General features: G+C 39.5%; 1 protein-coding gene across 1 annotated transcript; it reads right to left on the reverse strand.

The window, feature by feature from the left end:
• Positions 1–624: 624 nt before the first annotated feature.
• Positions 625–12,400, reverse strand: ARRDC3 (arrestin domain containing 3; the record flags this gene model as incomplete). The annotated part of the gene is made up of 8 exons (XM_080716534.1): positions 625–681; positions 3,077–3,231; positions 3,513–3,675; positions 4,203–4,459; positions 5,192–5,294; positions 6,216–6,363; positions 8,046–8,127; positions 12,121–12,400. The coding sequence occupies 8 exons, from the start codon at positions 12,398–12,400 to the stop codon at positions 625–627; spliced, it is 1,245 nt and encodes a 414-aa protein (XP_080572660.1).
• Between the last annotated feature and the right edge of the window lie 3,388 nt (positions 12,401–15,788).

Raw genomic sequence — 15,788 nt, forward strand, 5'->3', positions numbered from 1 at the left:
TGAAGGCATTTGATGTTTGTAAATAAATCCACAATAGGATCCAAGCTGAAGAGGTGATAAATGGTCAGCCTAGTAGGACAATTCTGAGCGTGTGCATACGCAGGTAAAGTCCAGGCTATATTAAATAAAAAAAAAATGTCAGTGCGTTTTTTTCATGTTAAAGTTTTTTCAAAGCTTTCTTTTGTTCCTTGTTGTGCTGATCACAAGCAAGTTTTAAAAGAGTATCAAGAGTCTGGCTTAAATGGAAAAAAAAAAAGCTGTAGTGATATCGAACCGCACAATGTAAGCATTGAGCATGTGCAAATTTTCAAAATCAAAAGAAGGAAATCATCCCTCTTTACAACATGGTGTCTTGACACGTATGACCATAGGCTAAGAAGACTGCTCTTAGTATGTGCCAGTTTTAAAAGAGAAAGCTTAGATCTTCAAGCATATTGGAGCAGTCCCAGAATGTTGTTGTAGGCTTCTAAAGCATGATCACTGCTTGTCTCATGTATTTGCCATTTTTCTGGGCAAAAGCAATTCCACTTCCTCTGAAAACGTGTCTCCAAGATACTTCTCTGTCCTCAGCCGGAAGAGACACAGTTCGGAACCCATATCAACTTGATTCATCCAAGTGTTCCTTCAACGAGAGGGGCAGGATGGTCTATCATCTGACGACTGATCAGGATTTGGATCAATCTAGAAAAAAATAAGAAAAATTTTAGTCTTAATGAGGTCTACGAAGAATGCATCAAATAACAGATTTTTGAGTACTGTCAAGGACTGTAATCAAGAAAGGCCACATACAGTTCACTAGCAAATTCTGCCTCATTCCCTTTTCATATCTGAAATACAACATTGGGATGGAAGGGTGCTGGTATTCTCTATACACTTAAGGGTATTTCTGTTGCTTTTCAGGTACAAAGCAAAAGGATACAAAAAGGCAAATTGTTGGATTTATTTCTTTCACTAAAAGATCAAGACCCATCCAACTTGCTTTTTGTTGTTGTTGTTGTTGTTGTTGTTGTTGTTGTGTGTGTGTGTGGTACTGGGGATGGAAGCCAGGGGATGGAACCCGAGCTACACCCCCAGCCCTATTTTTTATTCCTTATTTTAAAACAAGGTCTCACTGAGTTGCAAAGGGCCTCACATAAGTAGTAGCCAAGGCTGTCTGCCAACCATGATCTTTCTGTCTCAGCCTCCCAACCAAATGCTGGGATTACACATGTGTGTCAACACGCCTGGCCATGCACTTGCATTTAAATGAGACAACTCAAAGCACCTCAGAAGCTTTAGGTGAAATTCACTTCTGAAGGAAAAAAATGCCAAATAACTCTTAGTTAAATCACACCCTGAGCCAATGTTAGAATCTTCAAAGTTTTAAGTTTATTTTGAAAGGAGGCAGAATTTTATGACAAATTAGTAAAAAATGAATTCTAACTAGATTTCCAATCTTTAAAAATGCTTCCCGACAGCCAGGAATCCTCAAATCAAGCCAGAATGTCAGACTTAATAAACAAGACAGAAATGTCAGAATAAAAATGTAGTAGAACACATTTTTTTTTTTTTTTTTTTTTTTGCAGCACTGGGGATTGAACCCAAGGACATTCTACCTCTGAGCTATACCTCCAGCCCTATTTTTATTTTAACTTATTTTTATTTTGGTTGATGAGTGTCACTACTTGCTGAGGCTGTCATGAAACTGGCGATTCTCCTATCTCAGCCTCCCAAGTACTGGGATTACATCTAGTAATGCCCCATCACATCTGGCTTTGAATACAATTTGAACAAGTGGCAGAATAGTTTTTAGCATCTAAAGAAATTTTTATGAACTGGAATAACAGGACAAAGTAGGCCTAGTCACAGAGTTGGAAGAACCAATCCTGAATATCCTATAATCACTGAAGAGGATCACATGTTATCACAATTAAAGAAAAACTGACTTTCCCAATTACGGTGTTAAGGACAAAGGGGACAATATGATTAAGAGTAAAAGCAATCTTATCATCATGTGTACTTTAAGATTATGAAGTATTATAATATTTAATTGTAAAACGTTCTTGTGAACTACAATAACCAAAAGAAGTGAATTCTCACTATTCATATTATTATTTTGGTCAACTTCAAAGGTCCTCAAAATGTGAACTGCAGTTTCTGGTCACTTTGAAAAATCCTAAATTGTGGTTGTTTTCTTCCACCTCCTTGCCTTTACTTAGGGTTCTTCCTGCCTGAGTTGTTCTACTTTTGGGGGATTACTTATTTGTTAAGATTCACCTTAACAGTCGCCTTTGCGGAGATGCCTCTCTGATCCTTAACAATAAGTTAGTCCTCAAATGAGTTGTGTACTCTTAACATTGCTAGTAAGTTTATCTCACCAGTCTATGAGCTTCTCCCAAGTATAAGGCTTATTTAACACACAAGTGCATCGTGGCCATCATCATGAGACAAATAGTGTATCAGTATAGAATGCTATTTAAAAAGTTATTATGGAATATACTATTTCTCCTATAATTAAAAATGCTAAAATATGCAAAAATTATCTGGGTACGGTGGCACACACTTATAATCCCAGTACTTGGGAGGCTAAGATAGGAGGTTCACAGCCAGGCTTAGCAACTTGTGAGGCCCTCCACAACTTAGTGAGACCCTATTCCAAAATAAAGAATAAAAAATAGGGCTGGGGTGTAGCTCGGAGGTAAAATGCCACTACGTTCAATCTCTAGTACCACACACACACACACACACACACACACAAAAAAAAAAAAACCCAGCAAGAATTAAATTATAAAAAGATCATGAGTTAAGATAAATTCTAGCTATTTAATCAATTCCTAAAAAATGCTACTTTGTCTACTAATGCTTGAATATAAAAAAATTATTCCTTAAAAAACACAAATGATTCAACATGAGATTAGGTTATCTATTTCTCCAGTAAAATGTGAACGGTCTTACTTCTGTGTCAAACTTGGTTAACTGCTGTTCTAAGTTATTTGTTCTTTTATTACAGTAATCAAGACCTAGCTGCTTTAAAAAAAAAGTCTGCACTGCTGTTTTCCAGAGATCTAGACTACTTCATATTTGAGCTGGTGCTTACCTCTGAATAAAGAGGTGGAGGCAGGAACCGAAACTCTTGGATATATGCGAATAGTGGTCCTTGAAGTGCCCTCTCAAAGTCGTCACAAGCACTTACTGGGGCAAGATTGTTCCGCCGTTGTTCCTCTGTTACCACTTCTGCATAACTGGGTGGTGCTGAAGGAAAAAGATACACGCAATTCGAACAACATGTTCTTATGCATGTCAAGATACACAGAATAGTAGGTATTAAAAAGGAAGTCAAGGTAAAATAGTAATTATTTGGTAATTAAAGCTAGGGAGACATACAATCTAAATTTAACATTGGGGGTACATCTACTCTCTTTAGAGAAAGATAAATATTTATCTAGGGTCATAAAATATCAAAAGCAAAATAAGATTCTTAATACTTTTACTACTACTACTGACTTAACTTTAAATACATATTATAAAATTACCTTCAGGTCTTTCAGGAAGGGATAAGCCAAGCCAATTCATATTCATGCTACACTGACTGCTTACACTGGAGGTTCTGCTACCAAATGGATGCAAAGGAATGGTACCGATGACAAGTGGCAGATTAAGAAATAAATCCATAGCTCCAGGAATATCCACATATACCTAAACAATGAAATGAGATTCTAGGTTTAGAATGCCATATATGATTTTCTTAAAAAAAAAAAAAACAAAAACAAACCTGATTTCAGTAATAGTTGAGGTCCCCATTTATTTCTTTTTTTCTTTTTTTTTGTGGTACTGGGGATGGAACCTAGGGGCCTTCTACCTCCAGGCTACACTCCCAGACCTATATATTTTCATTTGGAAACAAGGTCTCTTAAGCCAGCTGAGGCTGCCTTTGAACCTGCGTGATCCTCCTGTCTCAGCCTCCCAAGCGCGGGGATTACAAGCCCGGCTTATTTCATTTTTTTAACTTATATAAATTAAAAGTTTCTCTTTCATGTATAAAATTGTATACTATACTTATATATGAGGTAAAATTAGCAGTTACAATTCAAACTATGTAAAAATTCAAATGCATTTGTACATTTCGCTACATAGCGAATATGCACGTCAAATCCTGGATTTAAGACAAAATTATATCCCTATAACTTTAAGACTGAAAAAGCCCTTTTAAAATCTATACTCACCATTAGTGAATACTCCACACGGATTATACTACAGTCGAGGATGGAGGGCGAGACTGGTGGAATTTTCAGCAACTTGCCGTTCCACGTCTCTGTCTTTCCAGAGGATAAGGATTCCCCACGCAAGTTAGCCACAAGCTGTTTAACTTCCTTCATTTTCCCTTTGGCATAGAAGGCCTGTGTTTGGTAAATGGCTGCCTTTGGCACCACCATTCGGGAAGAGCAGTTCTCAATCTCAGCAAAAATCTGAATTGATTCACCTAAAGAGGAGAAAATTGTATTTATTGTTAAAAAAAAAAAAAATGTAGAGTTAAAAAAATTTTTTGTCACTACTGGAGACTGAACCCAGAGAAGCTATACCCAAGCCCTTTCCATTTTTTTTTATTGAGACAGGGTCTCCCTAAGTTGTAGAGGCTAGCCTTGAACTTAAAATTCTCCCGTCTCAACCTTCTAAGCACTGAGATTACAGGCATGCACTATAGCATCCAGATTAATGCAGATTCTTAAAGTTAAAAAGTTTAACTAACAAGAATGAAAAACTGGCCTGGAATTAAATAACTTCTTTAGAGTCATAAAATGAACTACTCAAGCTGGGCGTGGTGGCGCACGCTTGTAATCCCAGCATTTGGGAGGCTGACACCGAAGGATCGCGGTTCGCGGACAACCTCATCTACTTAGTGAGGCCCTTCGCAACTCAGTGTGACCCGGTTTCAAAATAAAGAATAAAAAATTGGGCAGAGGTTGTTGCTCGGAGGTCAAATGCCTCTGGGTTCCATCCCAGACCCGCAAAAAAAAAAAAAAAAAAAAAAAAAAAAAAAATCAACTACTCATTTACAGTAGCTATAAGAAAAAGGAAACAATCAAATTTGTGAAAAGAAACTATATACTAGATGAGAATTTAGTATGTTATTTTAAATTTATAAACCAAAGCTAAGTAAAGAACACGGTAAGTAAAGAACGCTTGCTTTTTGTGGAATCAACCTCACACATACCTGGGGTATAGCCCTTCCTTTCAATTTTGGCACTTAAGGATATTGGGCCTGAGGTACAGAACCAGCAACAGAGAGTCTTTTCTTTTGTGCCTGCTTGGGGTGACTGTAAGAAATCAATTTGAGAAAAAGAAAAATGTTAATGATGTCACTTTTACACACGTACCCAAATATACTGTTTTCTCTAACTACTGGTTTCTGATTTATACCATTTCCTTTGTCTTTCAATAAATTTCTATCTAATTCAAAGAAAAAAGGGCCAAGGCTTAAGACCCTACCTCATTATCATAGTTTTGGCCTACCTGCTTATATACACAGTAATTAAAAACTAACCAACCAAACAAAAAAACCCTTTCCAAATTCCATTTAAACTACCTTAAGGAAAGGCAGCATAGAAAGTAACCTGGTTATAATCCCAAATGTTAACATCTTTGTTTGAGAATGTAAAAATCATGTTATAAAGTAAAATTGCTCATTTTTTAGGTTAATTCGTAATTTAAAGATGTTACCATTTGTTAAAACCAAATCGTTTTTTGAAATCAAATTTGAATTTTATAAATGCAATAAAATAACTCATTAAAAAAAGTAATTATGTTTTTTTCAAGAAAGTAATAATTTCCCCATCATTTTAACAACTATCCCTAATTGGAATAATGTAATGCAGTACAAATTTCAGATTGTGATTATTTCCAAGTAAGTGATACTGTCTTACAATAAATAACATTACTGTTCCTCTGCCACTAAAATCATCCAGGGAACAGATCTAATTCTTTTGGTTATTATTATTATTGTCTTCTGAATAGGGTTGTCATACCACATATTGCTCTTACTTTTAAATTTATTTAAAGTTATGATGATGTAAAAAGGAGCATATTCTTTATTAACTTGTGAGCTCTTGATTGTAGTAAAAAATGTTTATTAAATTTTAAAATAAATTATTTTAAAATTATGAAGATTGCATCATTGAGGTAATTATTTAGTTTTTATATGCCAAATATGAAGAATGAAGAATCCAGTCCATTCTTACCAGTAATGAAGGAGTGTTGATATCTATATGCTCAAAGACTGTAAATTCCTTCTTTAATTTTACTGGTAGAAGCCAAGGCCTGTGCAATTCGGCTTTCACCCAATAGCGCACACTGCCATGTCGGCCTTCGAATGAGGTAGCAAGCGGTCTGTGCAGAATATAAAGGTGAATATATTAATCTTATACACCTCTTTCAAAGAATTAGATAGTAGGTCAGGATAGAAGTGTTAACAATATTGTACTGTTTATGTACCGACAAGGTATAAAATAGTATCATTTAAAAATTTTTCCAAAGGGATAAGTCGCTGGGGAAAAAAACTTGAATTTCCAAATAACAATAAATAATAAATGTTATAATTTTTTTTTGCTTTAAAAAGCCAGAAGAATACAATTCCTTTAAACTAAGAAGGAGCTACTTTTAATGCTAGTGGCAAAATTATCAAGTATAAAGAACAATTCTTGAAAAGTTCAAGAATTTAAAAACAAATTTAAGAATGGCTTAACTATTTCTATTGAGAAATTCTAGACACCAGTTAAATATTCAGACCAAATTCCCTATTGTGCTTCATTTCTCATTAACTAGGAATTATTACCTCTTTTTATAGCAATTAATTGAGGTCTAGAGAAGGCCTAGAATAGTACTTATAGTTTCAAAAATTTCACATTTCATTTAGTCCACTAAGATTCTGAAAAACTGCTTTTACACTGCATATTCTAATTCTCTGTTTTCTAACTTTACTTTCTAAAAAAATTTTTGAAAATACTTATATAATTAGAATTGGAACTGTTTTTGAACTGTCAGATTTTCATTACTTATAAAAGGCTTTAAGTAACTATCTTTTTGATAATTAGAAAAATACCCAATGTTCAGTTATAAGATAGAGTACTAGCTTAGATTGGTAGAAGCACTGTTGCTTTACAAGTAATTTTTTACATGTTAGACTTCCACATTAACTTATATAGGAGAAAAGTAAAATGCAGTACTTCTATATTTTACACTTAATGCTTGCCTTCAAGAGTTCACATTAAATGACTCTGGCTTATAATTAAAATTCAATACTCTGACAAAATACACTTTATGAACTCTGTATACCTAAATACTAGAATTAACAAAGAATTACATATATTTGGCACAGAGTAAATGCTTATATAATCTAAACTTATTCTCCAGAACAATCAGTATAAGTGCCAGTTTGCAAGTTTTATTATCTGTTAAAAGGTGTTAAGAAAATAGAGTTTGTATAATCTCTCTCAACAATATGGTATGAGTTAAAAAATAGTAGATTCCAAGCTTTACAGTAAGGTTCCCTAATGGATGCTTCCTTTTAAGTCCAGGTAAAAGCATCTTATGTGACCTTCCTACTAGCTCTTTGCATAGAAGCTATGAATTCATATCTAAACAATATCACTTCAGCTGGGCATGGCGGCTCACACTTTTAATCCCAGTATTCAGGAAGCAAAAGCAGGAGGATTGCAGTTTCCTGGCCAGCCTCAGCTACTTAGTGAAGGCCTCTGCAACTTAATGAGACCCTGTTTCAAAACAAAGAATAAAAAATATGGTTGGGGATTGGTAGAACGCCCCTGGGTTCGAACCTTAGTACTGCAAGAAAAATTGGGGACAGAATCCTAATAATTGAGTTTACTTTCTATAATTTTGCCACATTAGATTAAAAAATAGCTTCTTGTTTAATATATTGTTTTCCTCTAGCAAGTTTCTATAATGAAAAGGGTTTTTTTAAACTAGAATATTTAAATTAAGAACCTTTCATTTTAAGACTGGTTTTGACAATGGATATTTATGAAGAATGCCAATTACTTAGAAATACTTACGTCTGTGGAAGCTCGAAGCTAAATGCATATTCATGCCTTCCTGAATGAATAGTGTTGAAGCCCTCTTCGGAATTATCATCATCTAAAACAAAGAGAAAAAGAAACAAAAAAATTGTCATTAAATGTTTACATAACTCAGGGTGGCATGACTTTAAAGCCGCTAATACAATACTTGAGGCCACAGCTTCAGAGGCTTATGAGATCCAAATTCTAACCTCACTTCCTCTGGATAAAATAAAAACTCTAAGTATTCATCTGCCTTATAAAGAGGAGGTAATAATTATACCTTAAAGGCATTTTAAAAATGAAAATTGACCTACACGTTAAAACATCCTTGTCTAATATTATATGTACTCAACGAAAGATTCAAGTCTCAATCATACTCTATCTTTGTTCCTGTTTATTTAAAAAAATCATTATCAAGACCATAATGTGCTGGGTATGGTGGTGTGCGCCTATAATCGCAGTACTTGAAAGGCTGAGATACAAGGCAGCTTACCAAGACTCTCAGCAACCTACTCTCCTGCACCTCCCTCAAACCCCGTAATATATAAAATGAAAACTGTCCATGTACAAATCAGTGTGGTGGGAATAAAATTGACATTATTGAGTGGAATAAACATGTTGCAATTCCAAAACTACTAGAAAACTTTGTCGAAAATGTTGGACGAATAGTAGGGTGTGTTCACACACATGTGTAATCCCAGCATTCAGAGGCTGAGAAAGGAGGATATGGGTTCGAGGACAACCTCAGCTACTTAGTGAGGCCCTCTGCAACTCAGTGAGACCCTGTTTCAAAATAAAGAATAAAAAACAGGGCTGAAGGTGTAGCTTAGAGGTAGAATGCCCCTGGGTTCCTTCTCCAGGGCTGGGGGAAAAAAATCTAATAATAAAAATGAAGTGACTTTAATGTCAGTTTCATAGCTAAATATAATTTACTGCCCTAGTATGATCACAACATCCAATCTAAGCAATAGCCCACATCTGTATTTATACAAAGTATTATTTTACTTAATTACAAAGGACAGAATTTGGAAGGTGCTTGCTTACAAGGAAACAGTATTGTTCAACAGCCTTGAAAATGAAATATAATTAGGTAGTCCCGAATTGGTAGGAAAAAGGCAAGACCTTTCATTTTATAAACTTTTCTAGGGTGGAGGGGGTGTCAAATGCTTTATTTTTTGGAAAGAAATGTGTTACCAAAAATCTAGGAGAGGAACTGGGTTACTCACTTAGCTTTCTGACTAGGTAATATAATTACACAGATGTCCGATTTGGCTTTCTGGGTGGAGAGGCCCTTATAATTAGCCCCCAGAATGAGAAAAACTCATGATTTAACTTTCCCCATCAAAGTCCTGAATAGACACACACACCAAGATGCTTTCCCCTCATCAAAGGAGGGGGAAAATCATCTACACGTCGACACTTTCATCCCCAATCCTACTGAAGCCTATGTCTAAACACCATCTCCCTCGTCCCTGCACGAATTTCAGCACCCAAAAAACTATCCGGCGAGCAGGGGGCCCCGCGGGCTCCCCGCCTCCCCGCGGCTCCTTTTTGTGCCAGCTCAGCAGGCTCATTGAGCCGCCGCCGCCGCCGTGGTAAACAAGTGCCTGGCTGTCAATCAAGAACTAGACCGGAGCAGGAGAGGACCGGCCTAAACCGGCGCGAGCAGATCCCAGCCGGCCCGCCCGCCCGCTATACATCCGGCATACGTCGGCGCGCGCAGCCTATCCTGCTGGCGGGGGCGGGGCCTCGCGCGCGCTTCCGCTCCCCACGCCCCAGCCGGCGACCGGTTCGATCTGGCTCGGGCCACCCTGACACCTCGCAGCCCGGGCGAGGCGCGCCGGGGCGGGGGCGCGGGGAACAATGGGGACCGCGGGGAGACCCTCGTCGCGCCCAGGCCCCCGCAGGTCAAGTCGAGGCAGCCGGCCTGGCGACGGGGCAGGCTGGCAGACACGCTTTGTCTGAGCCCCGGAGGAGCCGCGCATCCCGCAGACGCCACCGGACTCCTGCACCTTGGGGAGGGGTCGCGCTGACCGTCCGCACCCAAGTTCCCTCTTCGTAGGGTTTTTAACCAAAGTTGCGCCCAGGGCCCTTGGGCACCCGTGAGGCCGGCAGGGGCTGCTGCCCTCCACGCTTTTGACACCGCAGGACGTTTCGTTTGGGGGTGCGGGCCGGGCGGGGGCGACGGGAGGACACCCGCGCGGGCGGGCGGGGGCGCGGCTCTGGAGGGACCTTTACCGGCGCACGCCGGTTCCAAGCCTCGCCCAGCGGCGCGAGCACACTCGCCCCCCCCCCCCCGCCCGCGCCCAATCCAATCAGCGCCTGGCATCGCCCTAGCAACAGGCTAACAAACCCGGCTCCGCCTATCGCCGGTTGCCGGGGCGGGGCCTTAGTTACCAGGCTAGTTTGAGAGCTCCCAGTTTTAAGTCATTGAAACTATTCCAGGCTGAGAGCTCGTCCAAGCATTGCAGGGGTTGAGGGGTATCTCGGGGGGTGGTGGGACCCGTGGTCTTTATACCATGAAGTCATTATGCAACTAATGAAACTGTCCCCACAACTCATTGTTCTACCCACCCCCTCACTGCAAGTCTCAACTCCTTAAAGAAAAACCTTTGTTTCTTCTCATCCATTTTTGAGAAAGCAGCAATATCCAGACAGGATCAAATCCAAACTCATGTATCAGCTTTTTAACAAATACCAGGACTGTCATTAGGCATTTGCATTTCCTGTCTGTAATAATGCCTGGGAAAATTGAGAAATCCTTTCAAGGATGCAAAGTATCTCTGTTAAATATGAAAATCCCCCAAACTGATTTTCATCTTAATATTTTGAAAATGATACATTTCAAGCTGTTAACTCAAAGCATCCTTCATTTCTCAAGTGCCTTAGTTCAATTAGCGCTTTCCCCAGGCTGTACACTTTTAATATTTAAAAAGGTAAAAACATGCCTCTTAATTCTTTCTGGAAAATCGTTATCATTTGAACTAAATACTGCATTAAAAAGAAGCACAAAAATTACATAACCAGTTTTAACATTATATTCTTCTTGGGCTAGGAATTAAGTCATCGCCACCACCTGACGCGTGTAACCAATCTGCTGAGAGTAGAACGAGCGCCCCTCCTCACCACCCCCCAGAACTGGTCCGAAACAGGATTGAACCGCTTCTAACAAAGGGTGGAAACTTAGAAAAACAAGCTTAGAGTCTCCTATATTTCCACAATGTAACCATTTAAACAATAGATTGGAAATCTCAGGACCCCTTCTCCCTTTGACAACCCTTTATCTCCCTCTTATAACCAAAAATTAAATTCAGTGTGCCCTATACTTTGCATTTCCATCTGACTGGCATAGGTTTCATTGAATACACGTTCCAAAGTTAGACATGATTCTCAGAAAAGAAAATTACTGACCCTGGATGGCTTCTAAAACCGACTTAATACCTACCACAATGATAGACAGTATGCTTTAAAATAAAGAATGCTTGGTGTAAATTTCTAAAGGAATTGGAAAGAATAGAGGAAAAACACGTGGGGTGTTGATACCATATGTCAAAATAAGCCACAGTAACCGTTTATCAAAGAATAATGATCAAGTGTTTAAAAGTCCTTTGCATGTTAATTATTAAAATGAAATACATCCATTAACCTTTAAAATGTTACTCCATTTCTCCACTGGAGCTCAGTTTTTAGATATGAGGTTGGAAAGTAAAAGGGGGAGGGCGATATTGGGCTGCAGATTTTTGCAATTCACTTGAAAATGTATTAATAAAATTATGGAGACGAATTCCAGCTGAATTTCTAAGTAAGGTGCAAATGGAGTCCAAGTGCGTATGGCACAGACCAAGCCGGTACAGAGGTAGCGGGCTAAGTGCAGTTTGCCGTCACTTTGCAGATGCCTGCATGCACCACGGCTGAGCACACGGTGAACGTCAAGGAGAATCCGAATCTTCCAACTTTGCTAACCTTTAGGAAATCGCTGTTATCGTGCCAGGAGTAGAACCACATCAAAAACGGAAAAGGTATTTCTGCAAAGAAAATCAGCATAATGACTTATATTAATGAAACTTACCTCTTTCGTGCCCAATTAAGATGTCTTTATGGTTGAAATATTCTACTTCTTCAGTGTAATTCTGTGTATAGGCAGTATTGGAGCCGGCGTTTCTAGATTCAGTCCAGCGTACTTTCGCATGTCCTCTTGCATGAATTTTAAGAGATTTTACTCTGATTTCCCCAGTAACTTCTAAATTCACCCTTCCTGAGACGGTATCCCCACTAGAATACACAGGGACATTGCTGTCATTAAGACAGTCAAAGCTTATTGTCAAACTCTTCACCTTTCCCAGCACCATGATTATAACAAAATCTATAAAAATATAATGTAAGACAAAAAAAAAGTCAAGATCGCATCTAAAATGTGATCTTCACTGAACACTGATCGATGACTTTGCCGTGCAAAAAGCTTGCAGGCAGGATCAGTGATTCCTTACAAATAGTTCATTGAGATTTCTTAAAAAGTCAGGGCAGCGGAGAGGCTGCAGCTCCGCGCTCCCGCTCGTCTCAGTGGTCTCCTTACAAAGACGGGCGGCTGGAGGCTGCCAGCTCACTTTAAGAGCAGCTTTGTGAAAAACAACCCCAGTGCGCAGGCGCACGCCGCCGCCTCCTGCGCGCCCCTCCCGGCTGCTCGCGGGTACAGTAGGTGCAGGACGAGGGGAGTAGGCACGGGCGCTGCCGGGAGGCCGAGCCTGACTTCTCTGCATCCTGGGCTCCTATTGGCAGGCAGGCTACCGTAAACCCTCGACGTGCACTCGGGAGCCTCTTACCGAGCACACTCTAATAGAAAGATAATGGGTGAGGGGGCGCCAGGCGACCGGGCGGGGTGGGGAGCTCTTCGCAAAGCCCAGTGAGGAGCCTCTGCTGAGCGCTAGCTCGGGCTGCGTGCGCGCTGCCGGCGCGGCGCGGCTGGGTTCTCCTAGCCGCCTGGATGGGAGGAGGAAAAAGTGATGTGCGAAGAGAGATGGGGGAAGGGGAGAAACCGGTTGGACAAGCGGCTGGTTGCTGAGCTTAAGCTAACGAATTTCAAAAAGAAAAACGTAATAAAAATCAGGCAAGAAATATTATTCATAGACAAGAGCATTCTTAGTTTGGATTTTTTAAAAACTGGTACTTTGTAGGCAGGGTGGAAATGAACTCAGTCAGCTGAAGCCAAAGGAAGCTTAAAAAGCCAGAACCCTCCAAGGAGCGAGGAAGAGAAGCAACTCTAATGTAGTCAAGTAGGCTTGGCTTCCCCTCTCCACTGTCTTCTCCATCTCTCCGACAGCACCCAACAACACACCAAGTTGTTTCCATGATGACACCGGGAGAAAGGCTCGACCACTTCCTCGAAGGAAGAGAAAGTCTTTTTTAAAGACACCACCTACAGCTAGATCTGGAACGTACGACATGATTACAACTCCTGTGTCCAGAGGAGAAAAAATAGACTTGGGCCCCAAAGAGTACCGCCTTAGAAGGGGCAGGATGACATCGTGGTTTAGCTGACATATTGTTTACAACGGGATGAGAAAGTCCTCGTTAGAAATTAGTGAAGCACTCATTTTAAAACAAGCTTGGTTTAATATGTAAATGAGCCTTTATTCTGTAAAGATTTATCTTTCATTTTTAGCTGAGAGCCTTGGACTTTCCAACATAGCAATTCCCATGCTACATCTTAAAGATAGTGTACATTTCTCTTTTTGTGGCAAATAACAAGTACCTTCTTCACATCACGCTAGGCCTCAGAGCTTAAGGACATTAGATTACTGGCAACCATCAGAACTGCTTATAAGAAAAATTTAGAAAAAAAGAATATATTTTGGAGTACATTATATACTAACATACAAACATACTTTGGAAGAGTTTTGGATGTCTATATTTAAACATTTTAGATGGTTTTTCTTTTGTGTAGTATATTTGGAAAGACTGAGCCGATGAGTCACGTAAACTAATTTCATTGGTCTTGCTGTTTTCTTTATTTCAAAATAAACTGAATTTTATTTAGTTGGATTTTAGTTGACAAGGCATTATCTTGGACTTACCAATATATATAAATATGCAAACAACAATTAGTGAGCAAGCCATTTAACTCAGATTGGTATGCTTAAAATTAGGAATTTGTATATTTGTTAGGTTTGCAGAAATAGTCTTTTTTCCCTCTTGGTTGACACCTGGTGGAAAATCTAGGTAAAGTACCTGGGACCTTGTGCTGGCTCTGATAACAGACACTACTTGTGTTGTTTCTCCCCCTAGTGGTAAAACAGTGAATTTGCTAAATTGTCACTTTTTTTTTAGCATTAAGGTCAAATAGTTAAGGCAGTCAAATAATATTGAGAAAGGAATAGAGTTAAAATAGAAATACAAAGTAAAAACATAAATTTGTGCCTAAAATTATTGAGGGCTAGTGGACAAAGGCTGAATTTTTAGTAAAAAAAAATTCCAAATAACCTTTTTTTGTGTGTGGTACTGGTGTTTGAACTCTTGGGTATTCTGAGCTACATCTCCAGCCCTGTTTTTTTTTTTTTTTTTTTTTTTTGAGGGTTTGGGGATGAAACCCAGAAGCATTCTACCTCTGAGCTACAACCCCTGCCCCCTTTTTTATTCTTTATTTTGTAACAGGGTCTCACGAAGTTGCAGAGGGCCTCACTAAGTAGTTGAGGCCAGTCTCAGCTTCTCAATAGGATTACAAGAATGCGCCACCACACCTGGCTCCTATTTTTTTTAAAAAACAGGATCTCACTACTTGCTGAGGCAGTCCTTGAACTGGCAACCCTCCTCTCTCAGCCTTCCAAGTACTAGGATTACAGGTGCCACCGCACCCAGCTAGAATATAACTTATTTTTGAAAAAATAAGGATTAATATTTAAGTACACTATGAATACATTTAGTAAAAAAGAATAGTGTGTGTGTGTGTGTGTGTGTGTGTGTGTGTGTGTGTGTTATTAGGAACCGACATCCTCCCATCTCAGCCTCCCCAATGCTGGGATTACAAGCGTGTGCCAGCATGCCCAGCTCAATTCTCATACATAAAAAGACAGAAACAAGAAAATAAAAAAGCAGCAAAATAGATAATGAAAATGATTTTAAAAATTCTAGAAGTTTTACACAAGAAAAAAACAGTGAACTATTCTGGGTAGGACTAATTAATTTTTTAAACAATTTCCCAAACTACAAATAAACTTATTAAGATTTCTTTTTTATGCCGGGCATGGTGGTGCATGCTTGTAATACCAGCATTGGGGAGGCTGAGACAGAAGGATCCGGGTTCATGCACAGCCTCAGCTACTTAGTGAGGTCCTTTGCAACTTACTGAGACCCATTTTCAAAATAAAGAATAAAAAATAGGGCTGGGGGTATAGTTCAGATGTAGAATGCCCCCCGGGTTCCATCCCCAGTTCCAGAGAGAGAGAGAGAGAGAGAGGAGAGAAGAGAGAGAGAGAGAGAGAGAGAGAGAGAGAGAGAGAGAGGAGAGGAGAGGAGAGGAGAGGAGAGGAGAGGAGAGGAGAGGAGAGGAGAGAAGAGGAGAAGAGAGAGAGAGAGAGAGAGAGAACTGAATTTAGTGTCCTTATACCGTTGAGCCATACCCACAGGCCTTTATTTTGAAGCAGGGCCTTACTGAGTTGCTGAAGCTGACCTTGAATCTGCAATCTTCCAGTCCCAGCTTCTCAAGTACTGGAATTATAGGTGTGCACTACCACACCCAGCCGC

Source organism: Muscardinus avellanarius (genome assembly GCF_963383645.1).
Source record: "Muscardinus avellanarius genome assembly, chromosome: 1".
In the NCBI taxonomy this organism is placed as follows: Eukaryota; Metazoa; Chordata; class Mammalia; order Rodentia; family Gliridae; genus Muscardinus; species Muscardinus avellanarius.